The 20,395-nt window shown below is 58.3% G+C and overlaps 2 protein-coding genes across 2 annotated transcripts; one reads left to right on the top strand and one right to left on the bottom strand.

The window, feature by feature from the left end:
• Window positions 1–486: 486 nt before the first annotated feature.
• Window positions 487–4,914, top strand: C10H20orf204 (chromosome 10 C20orf204 homolog). The gene is made up of 5 exons (XM_031047020.2): window positions 487–511; window positions 3,019–3,153; window positions 3,313–3,375; window positions 3,458–3,610; window positions 4,363–4,914. The coding sequence occupies exons 1-5, from the start codon at window positions 509–511 to the stop codon at window positions 4,507–4,509; spliced, it is 501 nt and encodes a 166-aa protein (XP_030902880.2). The 5' UTR covers window positions 487–508; the 3' UTR covers window positions 4,510–4,914.
• A 4,973-nt stretch (window positions 4,915–9,887) lies between these two features.
• LOC101881355 (ammonium transporter Rh type A-like) lies at window positions 9,888–11,351 on the bottom strand. Its single transcript, XM_034066577.1, has 2 exons — window positions 10,202–11,351; window positions 9,888–10,135 (listed from the first exon to the last, which is right to left on the bottom strand). The coding sequence occupies exons 1-2, from the start codon at window positions 11,349–11,351 to the stop codon at window positions 9,888–9,890; spliced, it is 1,398 nt and encodes a 465-aa protein (XP_033922468.1).
• Window positions 11,352–20,395: the final 9,044 nt, after the last annotated feature.

Raw genomic sequence — 20,395 nt, 5'->3', positions numbered from 1 at the left:
TGTGTAGAGCTCAAGGAACAAGTTATCTGGGTCCTGCCGTCTGCAGTTCATTGCTGGGGTTCCTCTTCCCATGGAGAACCATTCCTGCCAAGTTGAGAAGTGGATTATTCAACCCCTGGCTCCAATGCCCTCACCCTCCTCTTCATCACAGCCTTCCTCCTCTATCCATTGCTTTTCCTCTCCACAAGAGCAAACGATCCGGAGTTGGAGCAGGATCCAGTGCTGATGCTGATGGTGAGAACTGGTGAAGGGGAAGCAGGAGGGGGCTGTGGTCACCGAGGGGCCTCCCTGCTGCATGGCTCTATGTGGGTCCGACCCGCACCGACGGCTCCGCACCCCCGTCCGCACAGGGGCACGGCCTCGGGTCCCTGTGTGTCCCTGCTCGCCCCCGACGCCGCGCTCGCTCCCGCGGGGCCGGGCAGCTCCGTCCCGTCCCCTCCCACCCTGGAGCCAAGTTCAAACCCTGCGCAGCGGGGACGCGGCTGCGGGAGCGCGCCCGGAGGGCTCCATGGTGAGTGCGGCCGCACCGGGATGGGACCCCCGCGGTGCTGGGGCCAATGGGATTCGCTGGGATGGGGCTTGGGCTGATCCGGATGGGAAAGGGCTTGGACCAGTCGGAAGGGGCTGGGGAGGATACGCTGGAGCTTGGAGCTGGATGGGAGGGTTGTGGTGGGAATTGGTGGGGAAGGGGCTGCTGTTGGTTGGGAAAGGGCTTGGACCTGGCTGGGATGGAGCTGGAATGGGGCTTGGACCTGGCTTATCCCAAGGGGGAGAGCGTTGGGTCTGCCTGGAGCTGTGGCATGTGCTGAGTGTCTGGGTCCCCTTGGGTCAAAGGGTGTTTGGGACAGGATCTGTGGCTGGAATGAGCTGGGATTCCCAGTGGGACCCTAATGGGAGCCCTGGGTGTTATTCCTCGTGTCCAGGGCTTGCACGAGTGCGCCAGGAGCTGCTCTATCAGTAATGGTGATTTCCTTATCTCCTGTATTTGCTGGAGGATTAGAGCCGAGGAAGAGATTAGCTTCTCCCGCCAGGGACAGGCTCTGGCATTCCTGCTCCTTCCCTGTGGGAAGCAATCTGCCTGCTGTATCTTACTGGGGCAGGGATAGGGATGAGGGGGAAGGAATAACCCCAAACCAGCCACTGAGCTTAGCATCCTCCATCTAAAGAATGGGAGGGAATGGCCAGGACTGGGATTTGCTGGCTTCATCTGTCTCTTCCCTGCATCCCTCACATCACTGCTGCTTCCCAGCTCTCCCCAATGGGAAGCACCCCCTGAGCCCCCATCCCGTGGCCCATGGAGCTCTTTGAGCTGGGGCTGTGCTCCCTCCTGTGCCGAGCGCTGGGAGTCCAGCGCCAGGCTGGGCTGCCTGGGAATGCTGTGCTTCCTGCTGGAATTTGGTCCCCATTGCTTTATAAGGCACTTCAGGGAAGTCATTCCCAGTTTCAGAGTGAGATTGCAGGGCCTGGAAGAGGAGGTTTCCTGGGAGCAGCAACCCTTAGACTTTGGACAGGGTGTCCCTATGGAAGCAGCGCTCTCCATTGGTATCCATGAGGATTGTACCCTCAGCTCAATGCTGAATCACCCCTGGGCCGAGATCCCTGCGTGGGCTTGCAGAGAGCAAAGCCAGCAGCATGGGGAGGCTCTTCCCAGCCTTTCCTGGCCTCTGGATGGGGCCCAGTATGGCTCTACTGGAAGGCTCATGGTGATGAATGCAGCTGAAGAGCCCAATGGGATTGGTACCGGTTGCACATGGAATTGCTCATCTCCTCACACATCCAAGGTGCTGCTGTGTCCATGGGTTCCCAGCCTTGCAGGGTGCTGGATTCCACCTCGTGTTAAGCCCCCATCTCCTGCTGAGCTATGGGAAGGTGGGAGAAGGTTTCCTCATCCTTTAGGAGCTGGGACCAGCCCATCAGTGAGTGGGATGAAGGTTTTACACGCCATGGGGCAGGATGGATGGGCTCAGACTTCCACCAGGGAATGACTTTTCCTTCTGGCTTCTAGGAGCAAAAGGCCAACCCCAAGGGCCAGAGGTGGCTGGGATGTTGGTGAGCCCATAGGGATGTGAGCTGTGCCCATCCCTTCCTCATTGCTCTTGCTTTGGGATCGCATAGCTGGAAGGAGCTGAGCTGCTTCTGCCTGCCCAGACCTGAGCCTGCATGGGGAGGAGGGTCAGGGGGTGATACAGACACCGGGATGGGGCCCATGGAGAGGCTTCCATCCTCACCCCACTGCTGTGGGGCTGCTCAGGTGTCCCAGCCCCGGTCACTTGAGGCCATGCTGGCTCCTGTTCAAAGCTCCAGGGTTCATCCCAGTTCGGATATGGGTGTTGGGTTTTGGAGCTGGGGAGAGCAGGGCCTTGTGCTGCTGCTGCCTGGGAAGCAGATCCCAGAGCCAAGGGTGAGCTTGAGCTGTGTGGGAGCTGGGAATGCTGGGGTGTGCAGAGAGCATCCCTATGGGATGCCTGAAGCTGCATCGAGATGTGGAGGTTTGCTGGTGGGAACCAGGTGGTTCCTGACCTCCAGCCCCTCTCCAATGAGCAGGGCACATCCATTTCCATTCCCCTCGGTTGCTGCTGGTTTGAATGATAATTCCATTGGATTGAACAATAATTCCATTGGATTGAATAATAATTCAATTGACTTTAATTATAATTCCATTGAATTGAATAATAATTCCATTCCTGGGAATGGAATCATTGAACAGGGTTGGAAAGGACCTGGTGATGCCACAAGCTGCGGAGTTACTGGGAACCCTGTTGGGGTAGAGAGTAGGGGGATAGACCCTATAGACCTATAAGGATCCTGCACAGCTCTGTGCCCAGAATCTGATTGATGGCAGCAGAAAGAGCTCAGTGTGTGCCAAGGGTATGGACTGGGATGAAGCTGTGGTGGCTCCTCAAGGCTGAGCCCCATCCTGCATCTTCAGGGACATGGGATGGTCAATGGGGCTGTGTTAAGGGGATGAAGGCAGAGCCTGGAGCATCCCTGTCTGATCCCAATCCCTTCCCTGCCCAGATTTCCCCCCGGGCGCTCTCCTGTGCTGTTGTGCTGCTCCTGCTCCTCACGGTGCTGAGCAGAGGCAAGAGGTGCAGCATCACCAGGATCCTCCGGCAGTACCGAGCTGTCATCTTCCATGAGATCCAGAACCTGGTGAGTGCTCCTGGGAATGCCGAGCAGGATGCGGCCCTGGGGGATCCAAGGATGAGCTGGGAAGCTTTGCTGGGGGAGAGCATGGTTTAAATGGGGGTTCCTGCCCCACATTGGAGGTGTTGATCCTTTGGGATGCCTGATCCTGCTTTATGTCTCCAGAGAGCCCTGAGTGGATCAGTGGACAGGAGCAGAAGGGCTGGCCCTGCTTGCCGCTCGGATCAGGTGAGCACTGAGCAGCACTGTGGGTGCTCAGCCCCCAGGACCCATTGATTCCCATTCCCCTCCATGTCCTTCTCCTCTCCAGGACCAGAAGATCCTGTTCTCCATCTACAACATCACCATGTCCCTATGGGAAGCAGCTGCTGGATCCCTGCGTGGTCCTGAGGAGCTGGCACTATGGAAGGTGGCCAGGAACACGGAAGTGGTGTTCAGGGAGAGCTGCAGGAGCATCCGCAAGGTGGGAGCTCTGCCCCTTCCCAGTCCCCCCATGGCTCCCAGTCCCCCCATGGCTCCCAGTCCCCCCATGGCTCCCAGTCCCCCCATGGCTCCCAGTCCCCCCATGGCTCCCAGTTCCCCAGCACATGGGCTGTGGGCAGAGCCATCCCTATTGAGTGCTTTCCTGGCTGCAGCATCCCATGGTCCATGCTGTGTCTGTGAGTGTGGGATGATGATGATGGCACATCCCAGTGAGCTTTAAAACAACCCAGGAGGGATGTCCAATAGTGGGAGTGTGGGACAGGCTGAGGGTGTTTTACCACCGGATCCCAAGTGGGTTTGTTCCCCTATGCCATGGATGATGGGAATAGAGCATTGCCTTAGATGCTCACCCAGTCCTGCTCTCATTCCTGGGCTCTCCCAGGCAGCAGATGGGATTTCTCCCTAAGGAGCTGCCCTGGGTTCTGCAGGGGAAACCCCATCCATGAGAATTCCCTATGGCAGCAGCCAGCAACTCATTAACTAGTGGGGAAACCCCAGGTTCTGCCAGTGCTGGGATTCATCCTCCCCATCACCACCAGGGCAATGGGCTGGGACAAACCCTGCCTGGGCTGTGCTGCTCAGCAATGGGGACCCAAGAGCAGACCCTCACCATGCTCCTGTGTGGTTTGACCACCCCATCCTGCAGCTTTACCCATACAAACCCTATGAGTGGTGGCTTTCATCCCCTTTACTAACCCTGTGTGATGCTCCCTCTGTATGCTGTGACCACAGAGCCCACCGCGCATCCCAGCTCAGCCCCGGCGCAGGGGACGTGGCCGTAGGAGGAAGATGATGCGGGAGCTCGGGAGGAAGGCTCAGAGGCTGGTGACCTGCTGGGAGAAGCTCTATGCCCTGCACACACCACACCGGGACTCATAGGGATGCTCTCACCGTGTACCGGAGGGATGCGCAGCTCCTGCATCCGGTGGCTGGTTTGGAAACGTGGGGCACATTCAATGCTGAAGGCAGTGGAGATGTTGAATTCATCCTCCTGTTTCAAGTGGTACCCAAGGACCGGCCCCATTGCATCCCTGGCAGGTTGGTTTGCTGCGGGATGGCTGTGGTGGGAAGCTGGAACACCAGGATCAAGGGAAGAAGAAAGGGAAGTGCCAAAGAAAGGAGGTGAGGGGTTGGATTTCTCTGATGCTCCTGCCCCTGCATCTCCTGTTGCTTTCGGGGGGACAACGGTTGCTTTTGGGGCAGAAAGAGGATGTGGGGCTGTTGCTGGATGCGGGACCACTGTGTATCTATAAGGCTCTGAGGATGGCCAGGCTATGGAGTGGATCCCATGTCTGTGCTGCATTGCTGGCACACAGAGAGCAACTGCATGCCCACAGTGGATGGGGAAGCTGAGGTGCATCCCAGTGCCCATGGATAAGCAGCAAAACCCATGGCAGATGCAGGGGCTTGAGGCCAAGGCTCAGCCCATGGGCTGTGCAGCACTGGAGGACCCGGTTGCTCAGCACTGTGCGTGTCCTGGTACCCTGGGCTGAGCTGAGCCTGCAGGGATGCAGTGTTTGAGCTCAGGAGCATCCTCCCTTGTCCCTGTGCTCTGGGTGCATCCCTGCTCCCTTCTGGGGTGGCAAACACTGTCTGGGAAGCCAGAAATAAAACCTGGAAGCCCTATGGGTGTGTTGTGACCCTGGGCCTTGGGTTGTGGATGGGGTTGGTGTGATGTGGTGTGCATGGACCGGGCATGGCACAGCGGTGGGCACTAAGGCATCCTGTGTGTGCAGCCCTGGCTCATAGGGCTCCATCCTTCACCCTTATGCACGGTGGTGGAGGCTGTTTGCCCCTGCCCCAGTTTCCTCAATGCTTTCCCCATCGGTTGGGTGCTGTCATCCCGGAATCCCAGGATGGTTTGGGTTGAAGGGACCTTAAAGCTCATCCAGTTCCATGGGCAGGGACCCCTTCCACTGGAGCAGCTGCTCCAACCCCTGTGTCCAACCTGGCCTTGAGCACTGCCAGGGATGGGGCAGCCACAGCTTCTCTGGGCACCCTGTGCCAGCGCCTCAGCAGCCTCACAGGGAACAGCTTCTGCCTCAGTCTCCCCTCGGGCAGGTTTAAGCCGTTCCCGTTGTGCCAGCCCCGCTTGGGGCTGCGGGGCCGGGCGTGCAGGACACGAGGTGGCAGCAGCGCTCTGCGCCGAGCGGCCGCATCCCCGCTCTGCACCGCGGTCCCATCCGGTGCGGATGGCTCCGCTCCCCGCAGGGTGCTCAGTGGGTGCTGCTGACCATGGGACCCGCACCCCTGCCCCTCGGGGCTCCTTCCCTTGGGGTCCCCAGCATCCCGATGGGATCGGGGGGTGCTCGGGGGTCCTTGCCCACTCCTTACCATTGGGATTGGGCTGGAAGGAGGCTGGGGGGGTGGGAAGGGGCTCACCATGGGGTGTAGGATGCAGGCAGGGAGCAGGGTTTGGGGGGTAGGACAGGGACCCCGGTTTGGGGTCAGAGCAGGGGTGCTGCTCTTGTGAGGTCCCTGCAACGGGATCATGTCCTGGGTGATGCTGCCTGCGTGGCATGGGGCAGGCTGGTGGAGGGGCTCATTGGGGACCTGCAGCTTCAGTACTGGAGGCCACGCTCCCTCCTCCCTGCTCCATCCTCATCCTCGGGAACTAGCATTGCTGCCTTATCCTCCTGTCCTTCCTCTGCTTCCTCAGGATGGTTTGCACTGGTTTAGGTTTGGGGTTTCTCTCTTATTCCCAATCCTCATCTCAGTCATTGCCCCCACATATCCCCCTGTATCCCACCCCCATCCCCAAATCACTCTATTGATGCTCGATATCCCATGGATGAGGCTGGGGGTCTAAAAGGAGTGTTGTGCTATTCCTGGCTGTGCTGCAGGAACTGGGAATAGGGGAGGTTGTGCTGGTGCTGCTGCTTCAGCATCACAGTGCTGGTAGGAGGCATTGCCACACTCACCATGAGCTCACCATGAGCTCACCACCAGCTTGCTGCTAGCACCGGCTTCGGGGAGGGGGGAAAGGGATCCCAGTGCATCTGCGGCAGGAATGAGTGCATGGAAAGGAAGGAAAGAGTGAAGGAAGGGGCAGACGGGAGGGAGGGGAACAGAGGTCGTGGCGCTGGTGGAATCACGGCGAAAACAGCCGGAAAAAGGAAACGGGCCCCGAAAAGTCACATAAAAATAGCAGCAGCAAACCCAAGTGTGCAGCACATGGAGTGAGCGCATTTCCTTCGAGGGCAGCACCGCACGATCCCCCCTGCTCCGGGGGGGCTGCTCTCCTGTGGCTGCAGCAGTCACTGCTGCCATGGTCCTGTCCCCCCCCATCGGGACCGTGTGGGATGCGATGGGCTCGGTGTGAAGGCTGCACACACACATGTGTGTTAGTGCAGGGAGGATGCGATGTGTGCAATGGGGATGTGGCCACTGCGTCCTCATCCCTGTGCTGGGCCAGAGGCCGCGGTGATGGCCTGGCCAGATGCAGCCGATGCTGAGCACATGGTCACAGCTTCCTCCCCGCACTGCTTGTTTTGCAATCATGGATGGGTTGGTTGATGGGGACAGGGATGGGGACTGAGGCTCCTCACCAGGACCAGTGTCCTGCATCCCAACCCGGCTCCGGACTGAGCTCAGAGGCAGCAGCTCTCAGTGCACTGGGGGAGCTGTACCCAAAGACCATGCTGGTGTCTGCCCTATTTCCACAGAGCCGATGCTGGAGATGCATTTACCCCCATCATTGTCCCACCAAAACGCAGCTGCCCCACAGCATCACCCTTTCCTTGTGCCAGCAGCCCCCGGGATGGTGTTTGGGGGTTCTTGCCCATATGAACCCCCTGCTTTGGTCCTCGGCCCCTTGTCCGCCCTGGCGCTGGGGGCACTGGCACATGCGAGGCTGTGTCTGATGGAGCAGAGAGCAGCGTTTTGTTCTCTCCCCTCTCCCTGCAGCATCGTAAAGCTGTTGAAAGCCCAGATTTATGGTGTGATAAACGCTAGGGGCTCTGCTGAATGTTTTACTGCTCCATCCTTTGGAGAGCAGCGGGGAGAGCCGAGCGGCACACCCAGCACCATCCAGCTGCAGGACAGCGCATCCCATGGGATGGGGATGCTGGGAGCCGTGCTGTGTCCCAGGTGGGTCCTGCCCCCCCCCCGGCTATGGGATACCAGCTGCCTGAGCCTCTGCGGGCAGTGGGGAAGCGCTGACCCCCATCCCATCCCGGTGCTGGAGGCATCTGCAGACCAGATTGAGCAGCGCCGTGCCGGGATGCCCGCACCGGGATGTGCCAGCCCAGAGGAGGGATGTGCCCCAGCCCAGCTCCCCACATCCCATCGCCTGCTCTCCCGCTGGGTGCCGCAGGCTGCTCGGCAGGAGGCTGGGAAGGGATGGGGATGCTGGATGCTGCTCCGGAGCCAGCGAGAGGGATGCAAGGCTCGGGAATGTGTGTGCGTGTGGGACTGTATGTGTGTGTATGGGTGCATGTATGAGTGTGTATGTATGGATGTGTGTGTTCATGTGTGTGCACATGGATGCTGGAACTGGATGAGGTCCCTTCCAACCCAAACCCTTCTATGATGATGCATGAGCACACACGTCCCTGCACACGCATGGGTGCCTGCATAGGATTCCTTTCCATGCCTGCATCCCTCAATGCCACCACCGGAGCCGTTGGAGCCGGCAGGCCTCGGCATGGAGGCAAGCAGCAGGATGGGATGCCGGGCTCAGCGGGAGCTCCGGCTCTCTCGGAGCCTGGATGCTCCCGATCCCTGTTCCCGATGGTATCGCAGCATCCCAGGGCAGGAACTGGCTCCAATGGCTCTTGACACCCAGCAGGAGCCAGGGAGACGCGAGGGGCCCTGCTGGACCCTGCTCCATGCGCATGATGCTTCCCAACACAGGGACACATCCATGCCAAGGGAAGCCTGGGGGCTGTATTAGAGGCCAGGGGGGGAGGTCGGGACCACGCTGCCTCCCATCACCGTGGCCCCCGGCCCCACTGCTCAGCCCGCGGGGCCCATTGTTGGGAATGGGGGTGGGATGGGGGGGGCAGGATCGCTTTGTCAGAGCTCGGCTATGTTTTATTCTAACAATTCCCCAATCCCCCCGGGCCTGGATGTGATTATTCCTCAGCATCATTCCCTCTCCTGCGGCCGCAGGATCCAGCCCTGCTCCCATCGCTCGGCTTTGGGGACCCCCAACCGTGCCGAGAGCCCCCTGCTCCTGTGGCCAGCGCTGGGGGGGTATGGGGGGGTTTGGTTGTCCCTGGCATTGTCTGTGCAGCAGCAGGATCCATGGCAGTGCAGGGGCAGCAGTGACTCATGGAGGGGGATGTGAATCACAGCCCTGCTCTGCGGGCAGGATGCGGCCCCGCGCCCGCCGCATGCCAGCCATGGACCGCAGGCTTTGTCCTCTGCGGGGTGGAAGCGGCTCATTGCCCGGGGAGGGATGGGATGGGATGGAATGGGATGGAATGGAATGGGATGGAATGGGATGGGATGGAATGGGATGGGATGGGATGAGATGGGATGGGATGGAATGGGATGGGATGGGATGGAATGGGATGGGATGGGATGGGATGGGATTGAATGGGATGGAATGGGATGGGATAGGATGGGATGGGGCTGCGGCTCTTCCTCGGGCCCTCACAGCACCCTGGGTTGCTGGCACAGCTTTCCCGACCCCAGCTTTGGGGTGGGATGAGGGTGATGTGGGTGCCTCCTGGCTCTCTCCAAGGGTGCTCTCAGTGCTCGGGCTGGATCCTCATTGCTGCCTGCTGTGGTGGTGGTGATAAAGTTGGTGTTCTCCTTGTCAAAATATCCTGGAGAGCCGATTGCCAGGGAATGTTATCAAATCCATGCAAATTCCCTTGCTTGGGGCCGGATCATCTTATTCCATCTCACCCACTGCTGCATTTCCACCCTACAGCAGTGGATGCTGAGTCCCCATCCCGGAGCTGAGTTTTGGGACAGGCACCATGGGTGATGCTGCTCATGGAGAGGGAAGCAGCCGGTGCTGGTGCCCTGCAGTGGTGCCATCCAGGTTAATGTTCTTCCAGAGGGGGACACCCTGAGCGTGTTCCTGCTGGGAATGGATGGATGCTGGGAGCAACCAGGGCAGAGGAGGGGGTTCACAGCCATGGGGTGGGATGATGGAGGAGGGATTGGTGCCATGGTGATGTCCTGGCTCTGTCAGCATCCTCAGAAGCTGGGCAGGGACTGGGAGCAGACAGCACCTCCTGCCTGTGCTCCTTGCCGGTGATGGAGACAGGGCCGAACCCTCATCTGCAAACACATCCCAATGCCTAAACCTGCTCCTTCATTGCCAGAGCCCCTTCCTCCCTGGTGCTGCCCATCCCTGTGCCCTCAGCCTCCTCCTGCCCCTTAAAATACAGGGAGTCATCGAAGCAGAGCCTCTGTGGTGGCAACGCCAGGCAGGGCATCCGGAGCATGGCACCGGTGAGCAGCCCGGTGAGCAGTGAGCCACCAACAGCCAACACCAGCCCCATTGCCTGGCACAGCGCCTGCCATCCTGCCCCACGGTCCCCGAACCGTCCCATCGCCATCCCCTCGGTGGCATTGCCTCCAATGGGGGAGATGTGGTACCCGGCGGTGACATCGGGTACCACCAGGATGGCCACGGCGCTGGCTGCGGCTCCGAGGATGCCAGGCAAGCCATGGAGGTTGTGGATGCCACATTGGTCCTGCAGTGAGAGCTTCCTTGCTAGGAAAGGGGTGAGGAACCTGGAGCCAAGGAGGCAGATCATGGCTGAGAGGCTTCCCAAGGCAAGGGCAGCCCCTGGTGCCATGGCCATGTCAGCCACGGCACCGATGGCCACCCCACCGGCCAGGCTGCCGTTCTGGAGGTGGCCAGGGCTGAGCTTCCCATCCCTCTCCATCAGGCTGGAGGCCACTATGGTGGTCACGGCACTGGCACTCATGGCCAGGAGGGTGTTGAGGATGGCGCGGTGCTGAGCATCCCCCGGTTGGCAGAGAACAGCCACAAAGCTGGGCCAGAAGACCCAGAGGATGAGCATCCCAACCAGGGACATGAGGTCGGAGCGGGGGGTCGAGGTCTCATTGGGGTGCACTGGCTGTTGTGATGCCCTGAACAGAGCTTTGGATACACCGAGGCCAAAATAGCAGGAGAAGACGTGGATGGTGATGGTGCCCCCCACATCCAGGACACCCAGATAGGTGATGATGGCCCATTCAGTGGTGAGGTAGATGGGGACTTCACATGTGGCCATGATGAGGAGCTGGAAGGGGCTGGTCCTCCCCAGTATGGCCCCCATAGAGATGAGCACTGTCACAGCAGCAAACTCCGCAGTGAGGATGCTGTGGAGGCTCAAGTGGACCTGGCCATGGTGGAAGCAATGGAGTAATCCCTGCAGCATCATCGCCCATTGCATGGAGAAGTTGAGCAGGAGGAAGTTGTGGGTGAGGACACTGAGCCCATAGCGGGGCAGGAAGGTCAGTAAGAGCCCCAGCCCCACCACCAGCATCACCTGGATGTCCTGGAAGAAGGGGAAGATGCTGTAGAGATGCTTGGCCACCGAGCTGGCATCTTCTGCCTGTGCTGAGGGCTCATCGTAGGTGACGAAGAGGAGGAAGAAGAGGAGCAGAGCAGCCTGGAAGAGCCCCAGGGCGAGGGGCAGGAGCCGGTGAGGGTTTGGGGATGCTGTCATGGCCATCCCAGTGTGGACAGTGACCGGCAGCGCTCTCAGGGTGAGCTCCACTCCCTCCGGCACCAGGGGTTTTATGGCCATGGTTAATTTATAACCAAAGATAGAAGTTTATGTGCCAGAAGAGGAGATTTTCCCCTTCCCTTCTTCAAACACAACCCCATAAATTACCCACGTGCTCTCCTTTGGCTGCCATAAAACCGGATTTTGAGGAGAAACAGGAAGAACTTGCCATGGAGCAGAGAGGGACCAGGGATGTGGGTACCACAGCATGAACCCCATTTAACCCATCCCTACCTCCCAACAGGGATAACACCACTGAGACCCCCAGAGGGATGCTGGAAGCTCAGATATCCCCCATCCCAATGTGTCTCTGCCACATCCCACCCGGAAAGGCTCTGGTGTTACCACCACCCCACTCAACCGGATGATGCCGTTTCCTTCGCCTGCATCTTACCGAGCTCCAATCTCAGCACCCCAAAGTTCATTTTCTCACAGGTTTGCATTGGTTACAATGGTTGGGATTTCATTAACAGTGAAAAACAAAGGGCAGAGCAGCCAAGCAGCTCCCCCAAGTTTCTGGGTTGCTGCTTTGGTGACATTTTTGCCAGTGAAATGTCTGGAAAAAAACAGAAAAAAGAAAGAAAAAAGAAATTAAGGGAAAAAAAGGCAAAGAAACCATCGCTGAGAACCACAAGAACAAAAGGCAGAGGGGTTGGTAAATATTTGTTCCAGAGAGAAGATATTTTTGTGCTGTCCCTGATCTCAACACCCCTGCCGCGGGCGCTGGCTCCGCTCCGCTCTTCGTCATTGTTACTGGAGGATGAGGCAGGCGAGGGCGCAAAATGGGAAACAATTGTTGGATAATGTGTGTGAGGATCTGCTGCCAACCCCTCCCCGGGCCCGTTTGCAGCCCCAAGAGGATGGAAATGAGGGCAATGGGATGGGGGGTGAGGAAAGGTGGTGGTGTGGCCAGCGGTGGGTTGAGGGATGGGAGATCGGATGCTTTGTAGAGGGGTTGGGACTGGGTGATCTTCAGTGTCCCTTCCAACCCAAACCAGTATATGGCCCATAGCATGTCCCTGCCGCGTGGATGGTGATGCTAAGGGCAGTGGATGCTCCCACAGGGATCCCTCGCCCAAGGAAATGTGGGGCTGGGGTCCCCATGGTGCTGTGTGGGTCTCTTTATTGCCACCAGCATAGGCAGGGGTGGGATGGGATGAGTAGACAGGATGCTCCCATTGCCACAAAGGGGTTTTCAAGCCTGGCACATTAAAACCTCTTTGGTCAATGGCTGGTGAGTTAAAACCCAATGGAGATGCTTGGAGATGGAGGGGCCAGGCTGCTCCTAAAGGGCTGGGAGAAGTGGTTTGATCCCAGCTTAGCAAAGCAAGGACAGGGCTCCCCTCAGTGTGCCCTGCACTGGGGTGCTCACTGCAGAGCACTCGGTGCTGTGCTCTCGCTCCCCTCCTGCATCCCCACAGCGGCTCAGCCCTCCCCTTCCTGCTTTGCTTTGGGGCTTTTAAAGTGAGCTTAAATAAGATGCTCAAAGAAAAAGCTTTGAACAGATCATTTACAAAGCAGAGCTTTGAAGATTTCAAGGCAACGGCACAGGGGCCTCCTGTGAGGAGGAGGAAGAGGAAGATGCTGGAGCATCCCAGTGCTGTTAAGGGAACAAACCAAGGAGGTTTGGGATGTAAAAGCCCTCCTGGATCTGATTGAGACCTATGGCAAGGGGCAGAGATGTGGGGACACGGGAGGTTGGGGTTGGCAGGCACAATGGGGCATGCACAGGGAAGCAGCAGTGCAGGGTTACAGGCTCCATGCCCGGAGATGACACAACTCCTTATCTGGAGATAGGGAATTGCAGGCTCAGCAGGATGTCCTTGGACACGTGCTCCTTTTCCACCTGGAAACCTTGCTCTGGCAGCACGTGAGGGTTTGGGATGCTCATCCAGGCTCCAGAGGAGTGGAGGCCAACAGAGGGGCTCCCTCATGACCTGCATCCCCTCTCATCCCTCCTGCATCCCATCTGCATCCATCACCTGGCTCTACTGCATCCACCATATCAGCACATGGAGACTGGGACCAACCACCACCACGCTCCTCTGCCAAGCTGTTGGGTACCACATCCCTTTCCCTTAGGGTAAAAGCCCATCCTTTATAGCCTCCCTGCTTCCCAACCCGGATTGGGTGCAAAGAGCAGCGATGCACCAAGCACCCCATTGCAGAGAGGGGAGGAAAACACCACTGGGATGCAGATTAAAAAGCAACCTTTATGGCACCCATAAAAGAAGGGCAAAGTTTCAAGAGGTCTCTGGGAAGGTGAAAGTCCCCCCTGGACCCAGAACACCCCCAAGGACAGTGAATGATTAACCCCATAGTGCAGGGATGCTGTGGTCCTCATAGCAAGAACCAGGCACAGGGAGGAAGGTCCAGGTCCCTCCAGTAACATTATCCAGGCAGAGAGCTCTCTTTTGGAGCCGGGATGGAGGAAGCATCTGGCTGGGATGGCAGGGAGGGGAGCATGGAATTCCACCCCCCACGTCCCCCTTTCACTGTGTTTTATGGCAGGAGGACTCGGGGAACCGTTTTAGCCTGATCCACACTGGGGCTGCTCGAGGAGTTCCCTGCTGAGGGCTGGATACAAAGGAAAGCTGAATTAACCGAGGGTCATATAAGGCAACAGGATCCGACAGATCCGAGCCAATATATGCTGGCAACAGCCAGTCCATGGCACTGTGAGAAAACACTCCTGCAAGCTGAACAAATCCCTATGGTCTAGAAAGTCATGTACAAGAAATTACTGATGAAGGGATCTAGTCATATCTGGATTTCCAGACGCTGGTCATGCTCCCGCAGTGTTTTGCAGGCCATATAAGTACATGGATCTGCATCCCGGGTGCTGGAGAGCATCAGGATTGTTCCGATCGGCTTGTCTGACCTCCTGCGTCAGACCAGGGCTCCCGGCGAGGAGGAGGATGCTCAGCACAGCCGGATCCTGCTGCCGGGATGGGATGGGGTTGGATGGAGGAGTCCGAAGGGGTGTGAGGGTTGGGAATGCAGCAGTGTGGATGGGTGCCTTCCAACCTATGGGTTATGGGGATGGGGATGCAGGGGTTATGGGGATGGGGATGCAGGGGTTATGGGGATGGGGATGCAGAGGTTATGGGGATGGGGATGCAGAGGTTATGGGGATGGGGATGCAGGGATTAAGGGGATGGGTACCCCAGCAGGAGAGAGCAGGATCTCCGGCTGCATCCCTGCAGTGCAATGGGAAGGGATTGGCATCGTTCTCCTCCCCATCACCCCCTCCAGCTGTTTCCTGAGCCTGGAGCACCCCAAATGTCCCCATTCCCTAAAGATCCTGATGGAAACCCAGGCTCCACATGGAGCTGTGCCTGGCTCCGGCTCCATCCCCTCTGTCGATCCCATATAAACCCTTCCTGGCGTCTAAGCGAGCACCACGAGCGCTTTAAAAGCTCCCGTCCAGCTCCAACCCTGTCAGGAGGTGGGCAAGGGGCCAGACCCCCCCTTCCAAAGCCGGGTCCTACCGAGGATGAGGTTGGGGGGGGGGGGGGGACGGGGACGGGACACACACATGCACACGACAAAGGGGAACAGACGTCACCCCAGCATCACGCGGTCCGAGCGGCCTTCTCCATCTTGTTAGCACATTGTGTAACACAACATGTGGAGGCGCTGGGACCGCACACGCATGAACTCCCTGACAGCCCAAACGGGGGGGGGGAAAAAGGGGGAGAAAAAATCAAAAACCCTCAAGAAAAAATAAAAAATGAAAAAAAACCCGAGAAAAAAATGAAAAAAATAAAAAGGAAGCAATTTGAGCTTTGAATCTTTCGCTCTGAACCGTTCTCATGGCTCCGCTCGGATCTGCAGCCGCAGAGGCTTTGAAGAGCCTGGTATAAGGAGAGAAACATCTGGAAAAATTAGGATTAATGAAAACATAATTCCCAAGACTAAAGGGAAGATTAATCCTGCGTTGCCACTTGTGTGTTCCACAGCTTTTCCCCAGCTCGTAACACTGAACTTATTAAATCGCCCTGAGCTGAGTTTTCCTTTTGCTCTCTTCCCTCCCCTATTGAGCCCAATGGAAGCGACTGATGCCAAACGTAACGATAACCAACTGTGCTGAGCAGCATCCCCCCCCAATGCACCCAGCAGCACCCACAGCCCATGGAGCCCACTAATGGGGGTCCTGGGTGGGGGGTCTCGTGGGGTGGGGGTCCTGTAAGTGATGGGGGGCTCTGTACTGGGGTGATGGGTGCTGTGCCCCAATGGGGCTGCACCTGCTTTCATGCATGCTTATGGGCAGGATGGGGTCCCATTGGGTCATGAGATGGGGGTGATGGTGAGCTCAAGAATAGGTTAATAAATGTCCCTGTTCTGGTTTCAGATGCTTGACACCAAATGGTACCAAGGTGGTGGCATCTCTTGGTGGCATTGGTGTAAGCCTAACCCTGGTGCTGTGCCCTGCCCGTGCTGCCCCAAGCCCCTCATTGCCACAGGGCCAGGCTTAGAGCAGGACACTGGGACACAGCAGCCCTGTGACCTCTCATTGTGCTGTGCTCTGGGGCTGCCCCATGGTGATGGGGACTCACATCGGCTGCAGCAGAGCAGAGGGACCAGGCAGGGAAGATGCTCTGGGGTGACTGTCTCTTTGTCCCTATATAACACTGCATCAAACCCCTCTCCCTTCAGGGCAGTGATGCCACCAGCGCACAGCACACGAGTGCCAGCATTGGCCTGGGGGGGGTCACATCCTGTTTGTCCCTGCAGCTGTATCCCCACGGATGCTCATGTGCAGTAAGGGATGGAGCCGGGGTCGGAGCTCCTCCGCTGCTGGAGGAGAGTGAAAGAAAGCAGATCTTCCAGTTCATTGCGTCTTCATCCGCCCCACGCTGGGCGAGGGGAGGCCGGGCAGTGCCAGCACTGCCGAGCGGCTCCACCGCAGCTCCGCCGGCAGCCGGAGCCGGCAAACGGCTGCCCCAGCCGGCTGCTGCAGCCCTGCGGGGACCGGGATGCTCCGGAGGAGCACGGGATGCGGATGGGGATGGGGATGTTATGGGGATGGGGATGCAGAGGTTATGGGGATGGGGATGCAGAGGTTATGGGGATGGGGATGGAGAGGTTATGGGGATGGGGATGCAGAGGTTATGGGGATGGGGATGCAGAGGTTATGGGGATGGGGATGCAGAGGTTATGGGGATGGGGATGTTATAGGGATGGGGATGGAGAGGTTATGGGGATGGGGATGCAGAGGTTATGGGGATGGGGATGCAGGGGTTATGGGGATGGGGATGTTATGGGGATGGGGATGGGGATGTTATGGGGATGGGGATGCAGAGGTTATGGGGATGGGGATGCAGGGGTTATGGGGATGGGGATGCAGAGGTTATGGGGATGGGAAGCAGCGCTCACTCTGTGAGTCCCTATTGGTGTTTGGGTGGGCTTCCCAAAACCTCAGGGGGGCTGGCTGCGGTTTGCATCCCCTCCTCATCCAGGGCTGCAGCCAGCTGGGGCCAAAGGCATATTTGCCCTATGTACAGGGTGAAAAGGGCTCATTTGCTCCATGCACAGGGTGAGGAGGGGAGCAGCATTCTCTGACCACCCCATACAGATGGGAAGGCTCCCATAGGATGCACCAGGACCCTGCTGGCTCCTTCCCACGCTGCTCCGGCGCTCCTGCTTGTTTTCCAGAGAGGAAACCGGGATCCCTGCTATTATTATGTTTCATACATATATATATATATATATATGCATTGCCTTTATTCCCCCCAGTGCATGTGGGGCCCAGCTGGGGGGCAGCAGTGCCGGGTGCCGGCAGGACGGCGCGGGATGTGCCCGTTGGCTGCAGTGGGGACAATGCCGGCAGCACTAGGGGCTGCATTGTGTGTATGAGGAGGAGATGGATGAAGGTCACATCCTGCCCCCCTTCCGATGCCGGCACCAGGAAAAAGCTGTGCTTTGTAAATAGGAAAACAAACAACAAACTCTTCCCCCCATTTACCACCTTCCCCCTGCCCCGAGGACAACAGCAACAACAGCAACAACAGCAACAACAACAACAGCCCCTGCAGCACTACAGCCACCTGCTTGGGGAAGTGATTCCTCATACAGGCAGGAAAAGGGGGTCTAATTAAACCTGGGGTCAAGAGCATAAAGGGAGAACAGAGGTCATTTAGGAGGGGATGGAGGGGTGGAAGAAGGATGCTCGATGGGGCTGTGGCTGCCTCCATTGGGTGCTGTTTTGGTGGACAACCAGGGGTGTTTTGGTTGCAGAGCATCCTCTTCCTCCTGCCGCTGTGCCCAGTGTGCCATGGGCTGCTCTCTAAGGCAGGGATGTGCTGGGGGTGTCCCCGCTGTCCCCATGGTGGAGCGCAGGGAGCGTCACACTCAGACCTACAAGAGCGTCCTCAGCCTTCAGCGAGATCATATGAGGTTCCTGTTTCACAAGACGGAGGATGGCATTTCCATTGTGCTCGCTGGGATGTGTTGCAATGGGGCAGCCGCTTCCATCCTTTGTCCTCCTCCCCACAGAGGAGGAGTCTCAGCCTCTGCCAGGGTGACCCATGGCACCCTGGGTCCGTCCCCCCCCCTTCCCAGACACCAAATTCAGCTCCGTTGCCTGCAGCAGCCCTCCTGGTGGGTCCTGGCTATAGGCATCACCAGTATCACCAGTGCTATCTGGTGCCTCCTTGTTGGCTGCCCTCGGCCATGGGGTCCCTGCCATGTGTGGGGACATTCCATGAAGGCAATGCCCATCTCAAGCCATTCCTGGCACTGCCTCCGCTGCAGGACTAATGATCACAACCGGTTAACAAATGATGGACTGACCCCACCAAAGGCCAGTGGTGGATCCCTGGGTGCTGGCAGCAGCCCCAGCTCCCTTGGGATGATGCCACTATCCCGGCTCCGCTCCCCTGCCTGCAGCAGGCAGCTGCCTGCTGTTAGGAAGCGCTGCAGGAACCCTCGCCCTTGGGTCGGGTGCTCCCAGCACAGAGCCGCTTTCTATTCCCCAGCCAAGGCCCAATGCTCTGGATATAAAGTAACACAGCATTGTTAGGGAGGATAATTAAACCCAACCAGAAGTTGAGCAGCAGCTGGAAGGGTGAATTCGGAACACGATGGGCTGCCCGTAACCCTTTGTGGGCAGGCATGGAAGGCAGGGCAGGCAGGGCAGCAGCATCCTGCATCCTCGCTCTGCTCCTGGTGCCTGTGGGATAGGAAGGGGAGGTGATGGGCTCAAAGTATCCCAATGGGCAGGATGGGGAATGATTCCCCATGGGCAATGGAACCAACCTATGAAACAAGAGGATTTAGGGATGCTGGAGGATGTCCCATCTCCCAAACCCCCCCTGAACACACAACACAGGCACCACTCATCCCGCGTGCTTCCCACCCCATCCCCATCCCATCAGGTCCTTTCCACAGCCACCAAAGAGCCCCAAGTGCCACCCATCCTATGGGGCACATCTCCCCTCATTGCCACCAGCATCCCACCGGTGCGCAGGGATGGGGCCGCGTCCCCGGCCGGGCCTGGCTCCAGCTGGGGCTGTTGTGTTCGGGCTCCTGGGTCCCTGCACCGCAGAGATAAGCCCAAGAATTCACCATCGGTTCCAAATATCCCGTCCGCTTCCTCCCGCCGTCCTGGCCGCTCCAGGCTCTTGTCTCATTTCCTCACTGGGGACAGCTTCCTGTTTTCTACCCCCCCTCGGGCTGCGGGGAGGAAGGGCAGGACAATGGGCGCAGGCAGGGACGGGCAGCTGCCCACCTCCCAGCCTTGGGGGGGGTGGTGGTGGTGTCTGTACTGGGTGAATGGGGGTTCCTCAGTGGTCTGGGATAGGGTGGGATGGAGGGGAGAGGGCAGTGGGGCTGCAGGTGGCAGCGGTGGGGATGTGGGTATGGCTGAGCTGAGATTGCAGATGGGGTTTCTTTCATTTCCTTTTGTTGTTGCTGTCTTTTTCCTCCCCCCCCCCCCCCCCCCCCCCCGAGCATCCTCTCTGTGCTGCCATGGGTGATACCAGGAGCCCCCATCACCCTCCATGAGAATGGGGATGAAACCGGGTACCACTGCTCAGTGAAGCCCTGTGTGGTGGGACCCTGCTCGCATGGGGACATGAACCACCCCACAGAGCCACTTCTTAGGGTCCCTCCATCAAACCATCCACCACAACACCCCTCGAGGCACACTGTGGGAGAGCAGCATCCCCATGGGTCTGCCCCCTCCCAGCATCAGGAACTGGGATGTTGCTCCCCCATCCCAAACCACAGGGCTTTGCTCTGGGTCTTTGCTTGCTCTGAGCCCAGCATCCTTCGGGCTCTGGTGGGATGGACCAGTGGGCATCCCTGCATCCCCCCATGGTTATGGGGAGGGGAGAATGCTGTTGCCCCCCGGCTCCTGTGCTGAGTGTGAGTGTTTACTCTGTGCCTTTCTCACTGCTCGCAGCATGGCAGGAGTTATTCAAAGGCAGGCGGAAGCCAGCGCAGCAACTGAAACAACAATGAAGAGGAAACGGAGCTCGAAACATTCTCCGTTCATAAATCAACTGAACTGCAGGTGATCCCTGGGCATGGATCAGCACGGCCGGTGGCCTGAAAGCAGGGATGGGGGTGGTTAGGGTGATGCTGGGGTTGTGGTCCATGTCCAGTGGTCAGTGCAAGTACCACTGCTCTGATTTATACCTATAAGCAAATCTGGGTGTTGGAGGTGAAGGTGAAGCTGCTTTCTGCAGTGGGGATAGTGACACACACACGTGTACACGCACATGCACACACATGCGGCCATGCCACAGCCGTGCTGCAGCCCCTTAGGGCTGGCAGAGTGGGGACATGGAGTTATTGTGCTCAATGGGATGCTCCATGGGATGCAGCTCTTTTTATCTCCTCTGCAGCTTCACGCCTGCTTTTTGGGGTGAAACGCATCACTTTGGAAGCAGAGGATGTGGGTGAGCATGGATCCAGTCGGTGTCCATGCCATGGGGATGTTGGGGTTAACGGGAGCTGATCCAGGGCTCTCAGCAGCATCAGGCCATGGCTCCTTGCTGGGATCCCATAAAGACTTTTTCCTCCTTAGGAAACGGAGCTGCTGTCTTGGGACGGTCTCC

This window comes from Melopsittacus undulatus, chromosome 10, assembly GCF_012275295.1.
Source record: "Melopsittacus undulatus isolate bMelUnd1 chromosome 10, bMelUnd1.mat.Z, whole genome shotgun sequence".
NCBI classification, from domain to species: domain Eukaryota; kingdom Metazoa; phylum Chordata; class Aves; order Psittaciformes; family Psittaculidae; genus Melopsittacus; species Melopsittacus undulatus.
This window is presented reverse-complemented; position numbering and strand designations above follow the sequence as displayed.

Bases quoted from the DNA above. Each gene is read 5' to 3' on its own strand.
- C10H20orf204 (XM_031047020.2), top strand. The intron at 3,376-3,457 runs GTGAGCACTGAG...TCTCCTCTCCAG, and splicing joins CTGCTTGCCGCTCGGATCAG to GACCAGAAGATCCTGTTCTC. The intron at 3,611-4,362 runs GTGGGAGCTCTG...CTGTGACCACAG, and splicing joins GCTGCAGGAGCATCCGCAAG to AGCCCACCGCGCATCCCAGC.
- LOC101881355 (XM_034066577.1), bottom strand. From the start codon at position 11,351: ATGGCCATAAAACCCCTGGTGCCGGAGGGAGTGGAGCTCACCCTGAGA. The intron at 10,136-10,201 runs ATGTCACCGCCG...TGGCGATGGGAC, and splicing joins GGCCATCCTGGTGGTACCCG to GGTTCGGGGACCGTGGGGCA.